This window comes from Lepisma saccharinum, chromosome 14 (genome assembly GCF_977018435.1).
Source record: "Lepisma saccharinum chromosome 14, izLepSacc3.1, whole genome shotgun sequence".
In the NCBI taxonomy this organism is placed as follows: domain Eukaryota; kingdom Metazoa; phylum Arthropoda; class Insecta; order Zygentoma; family Lepismatidae; genus Lepisma; species Lepisma saccharinum.
The window spans coordinates 37,686,038-37,703,551 of record NC_139242.1 but is presented as its reverse complement, the minus strand read 5'-3'; the positions used below and the strand labels follow the sequence as shown (position 1 = coordinate 37,703,551).

General features: G+C 38.7%; 1 protein-coding gene across 3 annotated transcripts in view; it reads right to left on the bottom strand.

Moving 5' to 3' along the window:
- The window catches only part of LOC145998801 (ubiquitin carboxyl-terminal hydrolase 48-like), a 319,266-nt gene that overhangs the window by 108,318 nt on the left and 193,434 nt on the right, over nt 1-17,514 (bottom strand). For all 3 annotated transcript variants that reach the window (XM_083135408.1, XM_083135411.1, XM_083135410.1), the window contains exons 18-19: nt 11,627-11,755; nt 2,087-2,212 (exon numbers count right to left, since the gene is read on the bottom strand). In XM_083135408.1, coding sequence (XP_082991534.1) covers nt 2,087-2,212; nt 11,627-11,755 — 255 coding nt within the window. The remainder of the gene's footprint in view (nt 1-2,086; nt 2,213-11,626; nt 11,756-17,514) is intronic.

Sequence of the window (17,514 nt, the reverse complement as noted above, 5' to 3'; positions counted from 1 at the left end):
AGCAGGTTGCAATTACACTCAACGGCTAGGATAGAGCAATGACTGCTTTCATATCATTTTCAATCCTTCTATTCGTTTCCAAACTTCTCTCTTCTATCAATAGCGTTGTATCTTCTATTTTCTTTTCCAAAACCTTCCATTTTCTTCACATGCCACAGTTAATCTTGTATATATCTCCTGGGTTTCAGACCTTACTGCTTCCAATTTTCTGCTATTTTCGTCGACCTTCCTATTATTTTCCTATAGCTTTTCTTCTACCTTTCTATTATTCTCATCAAGCTTCTCCTTTAGTTCTCTGTTGTTTTCCTTTATCTCCCTGTTATTCTCTTCCATTTTTTGAGCGTTGGCTTCCACCTGCATTGACAATTTTTGAAACATTCTCATTAGATTTACTTTTTCGGCTGTCTTCTCCCTTCTCATTGTCTTTTCTTTCTTACAACTCTTACACGTGTAGCCTTCTCCTTTTCAATCAGTCCTATGTACTTATCTTTTCGCATTCCCTCACACATCTAATGTTTCATCTTCTTACATGTGCTACATAGGATGACTTCTTCCCTGCTCCCTTCCTCTTCACAACAACTGTATGTTTCCTTTATTTCTCCACGGCTAGTGGTATGGTTCTTGTTAGAAATAAAATCAGACAGTAAGCCTACCAATGGAGACAGTTAATCGATTATATTATATCTTTCTTTGTACATGAAGAGTATAGTTGAGAACACATGAGAATATATTCATATAGAAGTAATCAGACTTTCAATTGCTATAGTTCTTATTTGCTTGTCGTCACTTTCACATTCACTTGTGTGGGCTTCCTACGGGATCTGGGTCTTGACTTGGGACTTCCCTCTGGATCTGGACTTCCTTCGGGACTCGGACTTCTTTCTAGATCCGGGCTTGGACTTTCTTCTGAATCCGGGCTTTGACTTCCTTCTGGACTTGGACTTTCGTCTGGACACGGACTTTCTTCTGGACACGGACTTCCTTCTGGACTCGAACTTATCTTCTTATATCACATATCTTTTGCTTTAATAATTGCCCTCTTTGAGTCGTCTAAATCCCAGAAAGTTTTGCCTTTTCTTTTCCCAATACTAATATCAAGTTCAATCTAGTAACCCAAATTGGGGCGTCGATTAGAACGCGCCACCAACTATACTGATCTCGACCACAAGTGTAAACTTGGTGCTGCGGTTGATAAAGTGCTCCCAAGTCGGTGCAGCGATAGTGACGCGCAGCCAAAAAGTGCTGTGGGTCGTGGTCGGAACGCACCGCCACTGATGTAATCAAAAATTCCACAAAGGGGATTGTAGTAAGTCTACAGATCGGAGATCTGTTAAGAGACACCAATTTATATCAGTCTTTTCACTTCATTACATTTCGCATATACTTCCATATGAGTACCTTGCTAATTTTGCCATTATCTTTATTAATTTGGTCGTCTTTATATATATTTTTTTACATTGTATTTTATTATTGTTAATCTTTATAATTTACTTTTACGCCCAAATACACTATCATTTGTCTATAATACAGCGATCATCTTGTTTACACACCTTGTGCTGCCATCTCTGTTTCACTTTAGCAACTATCATCCTTAACATTTCCTGATTTTCCAGTTTCTTTAAACATTTTTATGAAATTCCTTGACTTTTCCGTGACTTTCATAGTCAGACGTTGATTTTCTTGATTTTCTGGTATGTTTTAAGTTAATGGACATAATTAGAACTCAAGCCATCTCGGTTGGCAAATTTCGGTATTATCTTGAAAATTCTGCAGCAAGGGCAAATAATTACTAACACATAATGAGTAAAGTCCATTTTGGTTCGGAAGAAACTTTGTTGTACACAAGGTGAGGTTCCAGAATTGTAAAAACAACAAAGAATCAGAACATAGCTTCTGGACCCTCATCAACACAGTTCGATATATACGAGGAAGAAACGTGCTTGAAGAACATAGATTATTTATTTTAGTTTCAAGGGATCCATAAAAATATAGCAGATACACATCACACAAATCTGAGGGGAACATATAAACGCAAGATAAACATGTAGCATTTAAATATTTAAGTTCAGATTGACATGGTACTTACCCGCAGCAAAATAAGTGAAGAAGGTGTGATGTCGAGGGATGCCAAAGTTTCCCCACCATCAATGAGATCAGTGCCATTCAGACTAAGATGTTGATCATACGGCGCCACATTAAAGAGTTTCCATATCTGCAAGAAAACAGGTGGTGATATAGGTAAATGTTACAATACGTAAGTTGAAATCCCTTTTGAGGAATTAAACCACAAGTTGGTGAACAACGTTTTCAAACTAAATACACCACTTTAACTACAGGACAAAGTAATTTTGCACCATTCACTTACATATTGATGTCGTATACACTATTTTGATTTCGATTATGAAGCGCTATATTTATATTATTGCAATTAAGGAGGTATTGTTTCAGAAAGTGTTTGGTTTCATTCAAAAGTTAACTTTACGGTTGTAAATTATTAACTGTGGTTGTTATTAGTTCCTCATTTGAAGGACTTGTGTGTTTTTTTAAAAAGTATTGTTAACCTCAGCTATCGAAAAATATTATGTGATTTGAGGACGGCTGGGTGTCTTCTAGCTTCCGCTACCACTCTTAAATGACACTACATTATTTTCCATCAGAGTTTTAAGAAAATAAAAACTAAAGAACTTACAACTGTCCCAACAACGACATTAACCTATATCAATCCTAGTAATGGCACCTGCACTTACATATCATGTAACGCATACAACCCCACAACACACTACTGATGAATTACTACATACTTTTATTTCATAGTATAAATATTACTCAATGCTAGGTACTATTCCATCATTGTATAATCTTTGTATTATCTTTAATATATTATCACGCTTATTATGTTTCTTCTCATTACATCTATTTTTTATTCTTATCGACTCTGTGACAAGGGTTGGTTGTAAGAGCGGTCTATAAGGCCGAAACACGAACTACAGACCCATTCTGCTGTATTGTATTATTTATATTTATAACTTGTATCTAAATTTGGATCATATCAGTTGGATCGAAAGTGAGCAACCAATTACATAAAAGCGAGATGGCAACACTGAAAAGTTATTTTTCCGTAATTTAAAAACGTGCCGAATGAAATATTCTGAAGCGAGACAATGTAGTTCGAATTATCCGAGTAATATATCAAACCCAATACATTATGCCAGCTGTGTTAGCGTCCACAAAGTACAAGCGTCAGTCTCTGACATCGAATATACAGGAGTCGCAGAGTTAACAAATGCCTCATGCCTCCTTTGTACGTTACATCAGTCCACGCAGCGAAAGCGCGCGCAAAAGTGCCGCCAGGCGATCAAGTCACCGATCGGAACTTTTAATGTATAAGTGTACAGTAAATGATTACCGGAGAGGTCAAAGCATGAACCTCAAACCATACAACCTGTCACACCATCCGCAGTCATATTATTCCACTCCATTCCATGCTGATTATTTCCCGACGCCTCTTCCAAAGGCAGGTTCAGACGACTCCTGGGAACATTTTCCCCCCATTGCGTGTTCGCTGGTAACTCCCGTTGTGCATACTAACACCTGGAGGTGTTTGTCAGCTATCAACCTCTGCGTGGCCCCGATAAATACTGCGCCCGGAACAAATCAACTTTCCCAGGGGCTATGGCCTTCGAATATCTTTTCAGCAATACAAACATGTTCGAACGCGTATCCTGATCTAAGAGCAACTGACTTTTCTAATGGGATATCTGGATGATCGATCTTTGTTCTTCATGTGGTTACGAAGCCAATTTTTGAATGTTCCCATTCCTAAGCATGTTCTGACAATTTCTATTTGTAAGTCATTGGTTACATTACAAAAATCTCTAACATGGAAATATCCTTCTAACAAATCATCCTCTACTAGGGTGTTGTGATTTTCAACGGCGAGTTTACAGCCAATGAGACCAGGAACGCAGTACGGTTTTTCCTGCTTACAGGGTTTTATCACTGCAGTATATTTTGTTGTGCGTTTTCCCACCATCCCTCCATGCTGTGTACAATCTCGAAAGGAAACACGGGATAAAGTATATCTGAATTTCATGAGTAAGTCCTTAAAGCACGTCAGACGAATCCTGAAACAATGTTCTGAGAATAACTGTTAAGAGTATTTTTCTATTTTTGAATCCTTGTTTGCGTGTGGACAACCAATTCTCTACCTAGATCGGGATTGGACTTTTGTCTGTGCTTATATCGTTGCTGCAAAAGTGCTTATGTTTAAATTTACCGGAAACATGGGCATTTTATAAAATATTCTCGTCCCACGATGAATTCATAGGACAGTCTACTCACTCCTATTCTCATTTATCTGCAATTCCGAGGAGTGTTCAAACTATTGCAAACGCAACGTGTAGGAAAAGGGTATTGACAGACCTTTCTTTGCAAATACAATGCTATTCTAGTACTAGGATTTTACATACAACTCACCAAGTCTCCCGGTGTGTCTACACACACAGAAAGCGTGAAGCAATCACGGAGTTGCCGCGTGGATAAACGAACGATAAAAATCCCATGTAAATACACGACAATTCATTTCATATATATATAGTCCAACATAAAAGAAAGAAATTGACACAAATAGATACGAAAATCTTTCAAATTTGCGATCTCTCCTCCCCTCTTTTCTGTGTTTCCTCGTTTGTGTATGTTTCGAATCGGAAGTTTATTCTGTGTTTCTATTTTATTAATCTACATAGCTTTTATTTTCTTTAGGCTAATAGCGACCACGACAATGAATGATTTAGAGATGAAAATGAAGTTGCACTGAAAAATTAACACCCATGCCAAAGGCAGGACTCAAACCTGGGACTTACAGTGGTGTTATCGTGAGCTGGTCACTCAACACACGCGGTCATCGATGAGATGAACCTTACTTTACATTGAAGCAGTCATAGGCTAAAAGATCTTTATTTACAACCAGTAGTTTGGATCTGTTGTGAGTCACTTCAACTTTCTTCCCTCGCTGGAAGGAGACAAAATGTCTTATTTTGTTGATGGATTTGAAATTTTTAAATTACTCACGGCTGCTTGTTTAGAAACTACAACCCCCTTAACAATGGATCTAGTAAGATAATACTCGCAATAAAAAGTCCGCAGAAATAGCCTATATTTGGAGAACAGATATTCATTCCTAACACACACCCATTTCAATTAATTCGGTCATAAACTTATGAGCACCCAGTGTTGTAAGATGAAAATGGTATGGAGAAAACTAAACCAGCACCTGCACTCTTGGGTCATTCATCATTGGCTGAACATTTTGGCTTCGGTCCCCTCTCTTCATTCTGATAAAAGTTTCCACCTCTAGGCAGAGTGGTCTCCAGGGTTGGTAATTTTACGACTATTTCCAAACTTTATGAAACCTGAAGTGACCGCAAGGCTTGAGGGCTGTGATAATAAGTAACCTCTGAGCGGAACACGGGTGGACAAATGGCGAAGGGGTTCCCCACATGTCTCCCGTCATTAATCCCGTGTCCGCATATGAATCAACGTCCCCTCTGGTGGAGGCAAGGGGCCGCCACGTCTTCAGAAGTCCAAGTAGAATTTATCAAGGCACATGCATTACTGCCAGCGGTTGATTTAGAACAAGTAGAAATGCTGAAGAAAATGTTCGGAATCCCTGGTTTCGCAACCCCATCCACATAGACGAATATGTTTTATAGTTGACATCTTGCATTCATGCTACAATCGTGTTAATAATTTATTAAATCACTATATTAATTGCAATCATTTTGAAAACGTAACTTATGGATTAGAGGCCCAGAGATATGATGGATTGTCTTTATATTCTTCAAGTACAAAAATTTTATTATATTCATAACCTCAGAATAACTGGTCCAGAATTTATGTTAAAAATAAACTGTAAAATAGTAATAAATGTCATAATTTTATTTTTAAAAAATGCAGATATATTTCTATGTATAATTTGAAAATAAAAATCTAAACGTACAGACACCAGCAAAAAAACGAGATATATATAGATCCTGAAATACTACTTTCCCTGCAAGACCTTATGTGAGCTTCCTATTAAAAAGTTGGCATTGAAGTCGACTGATAGCCGTAGAATAAGGAAACACACACATAACGCATTGCAGGAAGTCAGTATTTCAGGATCTAGATGTCCCATTTTTATTGCCGGTGACTGTACGTAATGACAAATTCTGTAACTGTTCATTTTCATCTGTTCTATCTAAATATTTTCTTCAACTGATGCATCACCAAATTTTCACGCACATTTCCACGACCATGAGAGTAGCAGCCGCCAGGCCCGTAGCCAGGAATTCTTTGTATGGGGGGCGAAGTCAATCCTAGAGGGGGCAAATTTTTAATATATTGTGTCGCATTGGCAGGGTACATAGAAGCACTTGCCCCCTCCCCCAAAAGAGATAGTAACAGAAAAGGGATGATATCTTGAAACTGCAACGAACAAAAAAAAAACTTCGAGCAACATCAAATAGCAATATTACGATAATGACTTTTCCAGATTGCCAAAAAATATAAAGTTTAACATAAATAGGCTAATAGGGACTGTATCTACTTGATATTTACAGGTCGATAATGTTAATAGATGATTAATATGTACCAACAGCTTTGGGCCTCTCTGCAGAACTGATTAAGGGAGCCCTTTATAAATCATGCTTCATAATGATTTCCTCTAGTTTCCAGTATGCAAGATCTTTACGCACAAAGGAATCTAACGAGAATCCAACAACACCATTGTGTTGTGTTATGCAAGAAGAATCGAATTAATTAAATAATAATTGTTACATATTATCTACACTTTGATGAGTTCTGTAAAAATTTGTAATACATTTTTGTACTTGCTAAAACATTAAAACATGGGTCCCTTAGTTCACCACGGACTCTATTTCCTTCAAAGGGGAGACTCTTGCATCACTACAGACAATGTTTGCCTACTGGTTACGTTAACCATTTTGAAAAATATTGTGTGAATTGTTCAGTATTATATTGCTATTTGAAATACACGTTTTGACACCTGACAAACAAATAGGAATCCCTCGATTGATCAATGACTTCTTGGATTACAGTGTCATCATTAATATTTCATATTAAGTTTCATAGAAATAAATTGTTTTAATAGGGCGGGGCGCCATGGTATTCTCTTTAAGATTTCTTTTCTTTCATATGTATCGTTTGGCTGCCAGGGCCGACTCCCGTCGCCCCACAGCTATTTATGACTCTGAACTTGTTCTATAAGAAAAGCAGACATCGCGAGCGAAGCGAGCAAGAAAATTTTACGAAATGTATTTTTATTTGTATAAAATTTGAAAGAAAAATGCAAGGAACACGTAAAAACTAATTCCATCATGAGTATCCAATTGTCCTGCTATTCTTAGATTCTCCTAGTCTTGTTTTTTTACTTCAATGTTTGCTTCCCCTTGAATGGACTTCCGTCCAATGTCGGGGGAGGGGACAATGCCCCCTGCCCCCTGCCCCCTGTAGTTGCGGCACTGTATATGAGTGTCTCTTCATCAATTTCACGTCAGCACTCATTGTTGCGATAAACTAAATGAGGCAGAAAAGCAACGCTAAGTAACAAAAATCAAATATCCACTCCCTGTCTCTACCACATGAATCACTATTACCAAAAGGTAGACTTTGGAATTAAAAATGTAAGCAGTTCCAAGTTCAGGGCAACACATTCAAGAAAAACATCCGAACACATTAGGTTACCTTTAATACAAGACTACTCAAAATGTCACAACTGTTCTAGATACTGAAAATTGCGAAATCATTACCCGAAGTCTGAATTTGGAAGGGAATGTTTTTCCCCAATTCTGATACGACATTATACGGAATCCCATACACCCTAATAAATCACAAAATCAATAAGTGTCTTTGTTATGTTGTTAGAGTAACACATGATATAATTGTAAAGATTTGTGAGAATTCCAGGTAGGAATGTGTTCTGTATTTTTCACAGGGGGGCAAAGCAGGCTCTCAGGGGGGGCAGTTGCCCCCCCTGCCCCTCCTCTAGCTACGGGCCTGGCAGCCGCCTCTGTACCGTTGAATCTCTCATGCCATACACCTCAAAATGTTGACGACAAATTCCAGCTGTTTCCTTTCAAGTTCACCGCCTTCAAGAAATGGATTGCAGATGACATTTCGCATGCAGCGGGTTTCTCGATTTTCTCGAACATGGTAAACACATCGCACGATGCGTATATGGTGTTGGAAAGTCTGCGTTGGAAAGTCTGCAAATGGCATTCGTACCTTGCCAAAGAATCATCAACCCGTGTGCGTAATCGCGACACTGCAACTGCAAGATCTGCAAACGGAACTTATTTATTGGGTATCCCTCGTAATATTATTGTATAGCTCTGAATACTCAGGTACTGCACTAACATAACGTGGAATTTTCCGACATACTAACAGCACTCAGAACACAGAGAAAAAATGTGAACATCTTACATGATTTCGCATATTTCCGCATAAAATTAATTCTGCTAACTTGAGATCCCAAACTTAGACCCCCCCGCTCCTCCTCCTCCACTCTCAATCGTCATACGAGGGTTGGGCATAAGTCGTGTCAACTATTTTTTTTCGCGAGCAGGAGGAACCAGCATGAAAAAATCCTAAATATACAAATGCAAGGGGGCAGTGCATAGTATTGTGAAATGTACGAATACTGCAGATCATGTGTAACAGGTATAGGCTATTGAAGCGAGCAAAGATCCTTAAAGATGGCATCGTGCCACATGTGTTTAAAAGTCTGAAAGCATAGGAGCATTACAGGAACAAAAGAGGCGCATACTACGGTAGGACAATATTCCCCACAGTTTCCATGTGGCACAACAGTTGACTCAACAATGAATTACCACTGCCATCTGTACAATAACCGTCATCACACTGCCATTTAGTGACGCGTCCACATACTACGGATGTCATGTTCTCCAGGACATACGAGCATATTCGTACCACAGTTTAACTTCGAGAAAAAATACAGTTGCCATGACTTATGCCCCAGCCCTCGTATTACCGAGTTACACTAGAAGCTAGTGGACTATTTCGCGTAAGTTTTCTACAACTTAGGTTAACCAGGACCAACTACATAGAACCGGGAGCCTTTGATTACAAGCCAATTGTGATCACAGTGTAGCAAATTAAAAATGCATGAACGGACATATTTGCAAGAAATTCCAGTGCAAAGACAGAAATGAGCCTAAAGTGTCCGTCTTTAAATATTCAACCCGGTTGCTGAAAGAAAACATCAAATAGGGCATCGACGTGCGAAAACGACGACAACTGTATGAATATTTCATTCTGATTAAGAGACGCCTGCTCTAATCAATTATTAACTACGAAACGATCTCTACATTTTCACAGCATATTAACTCAAAAGAAATATGGAGAGCTCCAGGCATTAATAAACCACGATCCTTAAGGCCTGCAAATTCCTTATTTTTGACCAATAAACCAGAAGCTTCAAACGGAACACCCGAACTTTCATAAACATACATATTACACAGATAGCGCGTGAAGCTTAAACGGGTGTTATGGACTTTAGTTGTCTTAGGTGGCCACGGAGGTCAGATCGTCCACAAAGACCTTGCACCCACCGAACTGCGAGCTGCAAGTATTACGCAAATCTACGTTAAATTAATAACGTTAACCCTCTTACTGTGTTTCCCTCACTTCGCTCGAGCGCTGTGAAATATTTATCAGGTTGGGAACGTGTTCGGCGTTGGTTCCCTCACGACTAAGAAACTTCATAATAGCTACCTCAATTTGCTGTCTCCCTTACACTTAACCTTTCAAGGCAACAGCACACGCAAGGCAATGAAAAGAGAAATGGGTAAAAGAGGGAATCGTAGGAAGGTTCGGGACTACCTTGAAGTTTTACTATATGCACATTTATCTCTATCTCTCTTTTATTTTATTATTTCACTTACCTTTTCTGCCACTGTTGGCTAATCGCGAAGATGAGGATACGTGATGATATCATTAAATTGATGAAGGGACACTCACAAAAAACACCCAGGCCAGCATTCGAACCCGGGACACGTGGTGTCGTAGTGCGCTGTGCTAACCACTCCGCCAAGGAGGCCAGCAATATGCACATTCAAAATGAAAGTAAATATACCGTGCGTTCATTTCGATCTTCAGCCGAGAGATCGGGAGAAGCGTGGCGGGCGGCGCTGACGGAGATGCCAACATTTGCGGCCTGTAATGCCCGCTTATTTTTATGGACATATGCAGACATTTATATAAATATTGCAAAACGAGCACTAACCTGTGTTATAACACGCAAAAGTTCTTCTATAATTCATCCAATTTCTGCCCTTATATACACAAATAAATACGCTTTAGAAACGATGTTAAGAGCCACATATAATAAAACATTTTAATCATAGTTTTGACCAGTAAAGTCCTGCTTAAGTTTTCCTTGAAAGAGTTTTGTGTCGATGGGGATCGTTTGGAGCTTTCGAATGTACAACACTGTATCAAGATTATGCCGCAGACGAAACCGTTAAAAGTCAATGGTTTCCGTGAGCTTCCTTGTAATCCGAAATCTCCGAGCTCGAGTTTTTTCTTCCTTCGCGACTAGATGAAGACAGAGCTGTGAATATAGTGGCGAGCAGATGTAAACCAAGAGCCTGTTAATTTCGTACTGTGCGCAAGAGTGTTATTCTTGGTTACTTTTTCACAGAAGATGGGCGTGTCAAAATCACCAGCACACACAGCCACTAAGCTACTAAAATTAAAACCGTACTCTTATAACACAGGTTAGTGCTCGTTTTGCAATATTTATATAAATGTCTGCATACGTCCATAAAAATAAGCGGGCATTACAGGCCGCAAATGTCGGCATCTCCGTCAGCGCCGCCCGCCACGCTTCTCCCGATCTTTCGGTTGAAGATCGAAATGAACGCACGGTATATAAACTTACAAAATGGGGTGTAAGGGTAACCCTTTCAGAAGACACACAAATTTCAAACTCCCTTGCACTGTATTACTAAAACTAGTTTGAAATGGGATCTGAACCACTATGTGTCTCCACCAGGTATCGAACCCGGGACACTCTAATTACAAGGCGACGACGTTAGCATTATGCCATCGGGGAAGCCCTCTGGCGTCTGGACTCACAGCCAGTACGATCCTCTGCGGGGCTCGTGTTGTCCATATATGTTTGTGATTGTACCTTCATGAATGTCATCTTAGAACCATTCATCTCTTTCATCGCGGTTAGCCAAAATTGGCAGAAGAGCGAAGTAAACTAAAGCAAATCATTCGTTCATTCAAAAACCTACATACAATGCAATTCTCATTGCAAAATTTTCAAACCTATGAAAGTCCAACCTACTTAGTAACTTTCTACACAGTGCACCAATTAAAATCTGGGCAGGCCTGAGCATATCTGCTAAGAGAACCACTGACTTGTAGAATGATTACATGTGGAACAACGATGACATGATATTTAATACATACACAGCACTATGGCACTTTGAAAATCTTGCATGTCTTTCATTACATAACGTACTCTTACAGTGTATTAAAAACTATGACAACATTTACACTTCCTTCACGAAAAAGATCAGAAGCGAACAACACTCACCATTACTTTCAAATCCTTGAGTTTCTGGTCAGAGGAAACAGTCAACTCTTTCTCGTTTCGTGTCCGACGATGCCTATTGCTTCTTCTTACTTCTGTATCAATCAGCTTTTGTTTCTTCGCCGCCGATCCCTGTAACAGTAAAGGAAATTAATTAAATCTTTTGCAGCTGGGGTAACAAATAACAACAAACCATGAAGTGCATGATGGATTAAACAATGTACCTTCTACACGTAAAGATCTTTATATGAATTTCCACGAAAAGTGATCCTACTCCATGTAAATAATAAAATGAATCAATCTAAAAATTATTATTGTTTATTATTGCATTAAGGTTTAAATGCTTGTGAATGCATACAATTTGCATATTTCACCAACAAAAATTTCTAGCATCTGTAGCCTATATGCTTCACAGACAAATGAAGTCAAACTTTTTTACATTTTTAAAGCGTCAAATACGTAACACATTTTCGTTAATGCTTTTCAAGCATTCAAGCTATTTCATCTTATCAAGTTTTTTAATTTGTTAGAAGACACCCCAAAGCACTTCAAAATTCGATTAAATTACTTCATTATGAATAAGATCTCATCTTGACAACCAATCTTATGTTTACGACCTAATGCTTTATGTGTAACGCTAGAATGTCCCATTTGCAACCTCACTAAAGGTTAGTTGGGCCGCCACTATAACAAAGTAGCTTGTCCCTGTAATAATGGGTACTTCATCAGTTGAGACTATTTCCACACGCATGAGAAGGCTTCTTTAAAAACTGTACGTATTCAGCCAGACAGCAGAAAATCACGTTACAACACCAATTTATTTAATGTCGGTCAAACTAGAATCGATAATATACTGTGAAAACATGATCACAGCACGGGGAAGGACTTTCGGTTCAAACTATGGATTTACTACCATATATACATACGCTGCCTAATTTACTTGATCCCTTTGCATTAAGAAAGACTTTGTATTACGAAGGTGCTCACATTACTGTGGGTATCCCTTGCATCAAATGGTTTTGCAGTCTGTCAGACACAAAATATAAATGCCAGTGTCAACAACGAGTCTCTGCTGCCAGACTACAGATACACTGCATAAAAAAAGGTTTTGGAGGGTTCGTAGCGTCGAAACGATCTTTCAACGAGTAAAACGTTATTATTAAAAGTTGCTTTAAGTTGCCAAAACAAGAAATACATAAAACGGAACAGGTCACATGAATATAAGGTTTCCTCTCTTCTGTGCACACGTGTAATTTAAATGTCTCCTTGTTCTGTGATAATTAGATACCGTATCGTACCCAAGGTATTGGGTAAGAAGTATAAAGTCTTAGCATAGCAGGAAGCAGAGAAAGGAATGCAGAATAAGCAATTAGGCAAATGTTAGTGGAGTGACTCAGGAGGTGTGATCAGTTGGGGAGAATAGGAGAGAGAGTAAGGTCTGTGGATTGTGAGAGAAAAGCAAAGTAGCGAACGATTATTGGACGATGGTGTGTGATAGATTCGATGTCTGACAGGGAGGTCAGACAAGTGATAGTTGAGAGGACAAGTGTAGGAACAATCTTCATATATTTGTAAGGCAAGTAATATCCTTTTCTTAACCAATCCATATCGGTTCAGTCATGGAGAGTATAAAACTCATATCTAATCTAAGTTAATTTCTATCGCCATTCCTTTAAAAGTAACCTCTTGCATTTAGCACATTTAGGACAAACGAGTGATAACCATCTGAGAGATGAATGAGAAATAACTACATCACCCAATTCAATCTAGAGGTTCTTGGTTCGATCCCAAACGCAGCATGGGAGTTGCGTTACGATACAGCATATTTGTTAAAGCTTAGCTCGTGTTTACGTCAGCAGGATACAAGGTATGGAAATAAAAAATAACGAGGCACAAACTACAAAACTAGGAACTGGCACCAAGTCTCATATTTTACATAAGAGCATAAAATGTACTCAATGTAATCATCCAAAAATTCCGTTTTCAAAAACTCAAACCTATCTAACATTCACATCTACGAACACGAACATGATGCCAATACTGAGAAGTTAAAGAATTAGCAAAGGATCATTTCAGAGCTGGGAATTACCACCTCGATTCTATCGAGACCATTTATGAGACACGAAAGTGAATTAACTGATGCATTGAAAACTTCACTTGAGGTACGTAGTTTTAAACATTGTTCTCTAATGATTGTCTACAGGGTACTGTTTTAATGTGAGCAATTCCCAACTGTCATTAGTACGACCGATGTCTGACGTAACCTGTCTCACAAATGGCAAGACGACTTTCTCGCGAGTACCATTTGAGCAGTTAGTCATATCTTCGTAAGTTTCTCTTGCGTTTTTTTTTTCCCAGTCCAACACCCACATCATTGGCATCCCTTTGTTTACTGCCCATACGATCGTGTAATCAATCTAGTGGGAAACTGCAAATGTCAGTTCGATCTAGTCGTGAAATTATAATTTCCTGCAAAATGGTACATGTGCGTATGACCTCAGTCACATCCTTCTACAAAGCACCGCCAGTGTTTGCTTCAATGTTTGATCAAGGAAACTAATTATAACGGAAAGAGGAAGCAAACAAAAGCCAGGGCGTACACTGGGGAAGTACAACAATATATCCAGCCATATTCACAAATTCAGGTCATATGTGAACATATTACAACAGTGTGCATATGTGAAAACTGCACCTCTCAAATTCATGTGAAATTATAACCCCAGAAAAACACTCACATTAAAACATTCCGATACTAAAAAAACTCAAAGTAGCGGGGGTGAAGGAGAGAGAGATCTTATTCTTAAGACTTAGAAGACCTCCAGATAGAGATGGTCAGACCCAAGGGCGCCCGCAGAAAGGGGCCAGGTGGGCACACGACTCCACCTGAGATTTCTGGAAAAAGTTAATGTAATTCAAATGGTGAAATTGTAGCGATATTTTATAACAAAAGGTATTGTTTTCTGTGACTTACAGACCGTAAGCAATTGTTATTATTATTATTATAATTATTGTTTTTAAGTAGGGTTACATTTAAGCTTACAATATATTTTACATTGATTATAATCAATAGATAATTATCTAAATATAAAAAGCAACTTTTTGTACTACACGAATAAATATGTTAAGTTTACAGTTATGCAAATTGTATATAGATATACAAAGGATGGAAATTGCAAATGTATGTAATTAAAAACATTAGTAGTAGTATTAGTAGTAAAAATGATAATAATAATAACAAAAATAATAATAGCAATAATAATAATAATACATTTCTATGACTGCCCCCCCTTGAGAAAAAATCCTGCGGGTGTCCTTGGCCTTGGCCAGACCAAGGCTCAAAACAAAAAAGAAGACTCTAGGAGGAGATGATAGACACATGACAGGAAGAAGGAGGATTTGTATTTATAGCATGATATTTATTGGTTGTCATGATAACAATGTGTTAAATGTATTGTTAAATGTACGTGAATATGTTCCAGGCATTAAAGTTATGTTGTCATAATTTGAACCTACGTATTTTGTCTCTCTTGTGTAAGTATAGATATAAATTACACAAGGCTACATTTCCATCCTAAAAAAACTCAAAGTATTGGGGGCGAAAGAGAGATCTTATTCTTATTTGAGGATATGAAATTAGGAAGACAAGAATAAAACATACAGCCGTTATTCAAAACCAAAATACAGTATTGTTTCTGTTACGCACAGATTTTGATTCTTGGTGAAATAGAAAAACGAACCAGCTAGGTTATTGTACTTTTGTTACTTTAGATTTGTTTTCCAGCTTTAGAGGTTAACACCGACGATGAGAATATATGGTGATTTGACGAAATGATTGATAGGCGCCTCGGTTGTCGTGCGTGTTGAGTGGTGGACTTACGATCTCGACATCGAAGGGTTCAGGTGCGAGTCCGGTGTAGGTGTACCTTTCTGAATGTCCCTTCACTCATGTTCATAAGTTGCACAACGGAGGCGCAACATCAAAAATACAAAATATGGAATGAAGGAGAATCACAAAAAGCACAATTTTCTTCCCTGATATCGAACCCAAGCTCCTGGATTTATGTTTACTACGGAGGACGTCAGGAAACAAAATCTTCCCCTTGCATTTGAGGAAAGCTGAGAAAGCGATTGGATAACGCGGCAATCGACAAAAATGATGATTGATCGATTGATTTAATTTATTATGCGTCGCTTTTCTTTCACCTCTGGCTAATCGCGATGATGGAGATGGATGAAGGAAGGGACAATCGCAAACGCATATGGACGAGACAACACGAGCCCCTCAGAGGATTATACTGCTTGTCAGTCCAGGCGCCAGAACCTCGTTGGCTTGCAAGACTTACAAGGGTGTACTACGTGGAAGTGAGGTTGACTTTTAGATGCCTTCTCAGTTCACTCTTTACACGCCCTTGACGAGAAAAAGGGCAAAAGAGAAAACAGTGAGGATGAGTATCGTTCCTCGTAGCCAGAGGACCGTTGCCTGCATTAGCAAACTGACTTTACATAAGAATGCAAGTGTTTCGAATTGTTGTTCCCTTATTATTTTTTGTAATCTAGGGGTCCCGTGTTCGATAGCCGGTGGAGGCACATAGTGGTTCGGATCCCACTTTAAACTGTAGGTCCAGTCCCGATTAGCCTAACTGTGCATACAGTGGACTTAAAACACCAAATCAACCAACCAAACCTTATTAATTTATCCCGAAAAATCCTAAATACTGAGGAGATCCATTTTGTAGCACTATTATAACGGGAAAATAACGCAGAAACATAACAACAACAATAATCGTAACAGGATAGCCATCTCCTACGATAAAAATCCTAGAAAAGAGCAAAAACATTATCAATATAGTAATGGTTGTGATTCAATAAGAAACACTCATTGAGCAAACGTGTTCAAAATCTAAGAAACGTTACTAGAACTGGCCAGCATTATTTTCTGACAAGATATGTCACTAAGAGACTTGCTAAAAGTATATTTGAAATTGAATACACGCATAGAAGTCTCTGTACCCGAAATTCAAAGAAAAACAATAGTATAATTCTCTTAGTTTGTTGGCGGCGACTTGGACAGTTGGTAAAGTGGTAATTTACCATGATAAATCAGACACCACCGACAAGAAACAGCTTTAATTTCTTCCCATAAATCAACTGAGGAGCCCGTTTGTGAGCGGCGTAGACTGCGATAAGTCGGCATACAAGAATGGTTGTTCTAGGTAAAACGAAACCTCTCCTATCATTCTAATACGATCTTGAAGCTTGATATGTGCTCCTTGCTATCCGAAGGGTATAACTCGTAGTTAACGGCAGAGATTACGGTGCCACACCGTAACATACCTCAACTCAAGTTGTACGCAGCAGCACCTCGACCATTGTTATTATGCTAATTCGAATGTCACGTTTCTGGGAGTAATAAGGTTTCAATGTTTTACGTGCTCGTTCCGAGGTGACCCCTCCTCCTCCTTCCCTCTCGCCATCTCGTTTAATTCAATGATAGCACGAGACCTACCATTTATGCTCTGCCCATCTTTGGGTCGTCACTTCTCCAGATGATTATATGTTTATTTTCCAACGGCGGTGTAGAATAGATTAAACCAAAAATAATAATAAAAGTCTCATCGTGCTTGCTGAATTCGTGTCGTAGAGCTAGGGACACATATATTCTCGATCGGGGTTGTGAATGGAAGTGTTATTTTGATTGATTGATTGAAATTTTGGGTCCGTCAGCATGTAGGCCATTTTGCACCCCTCCCATTATACTGGGTCCAGCCCCTTACCATAACTAAAACGTAACATAACTGTAATGTCGGAGGACTAAAATATTCTTACCTGGGTTAAAAGCTGAGGCTGTAAAGGGGAACTCAAGCACACATAAGGATAATACATAGGAAAAC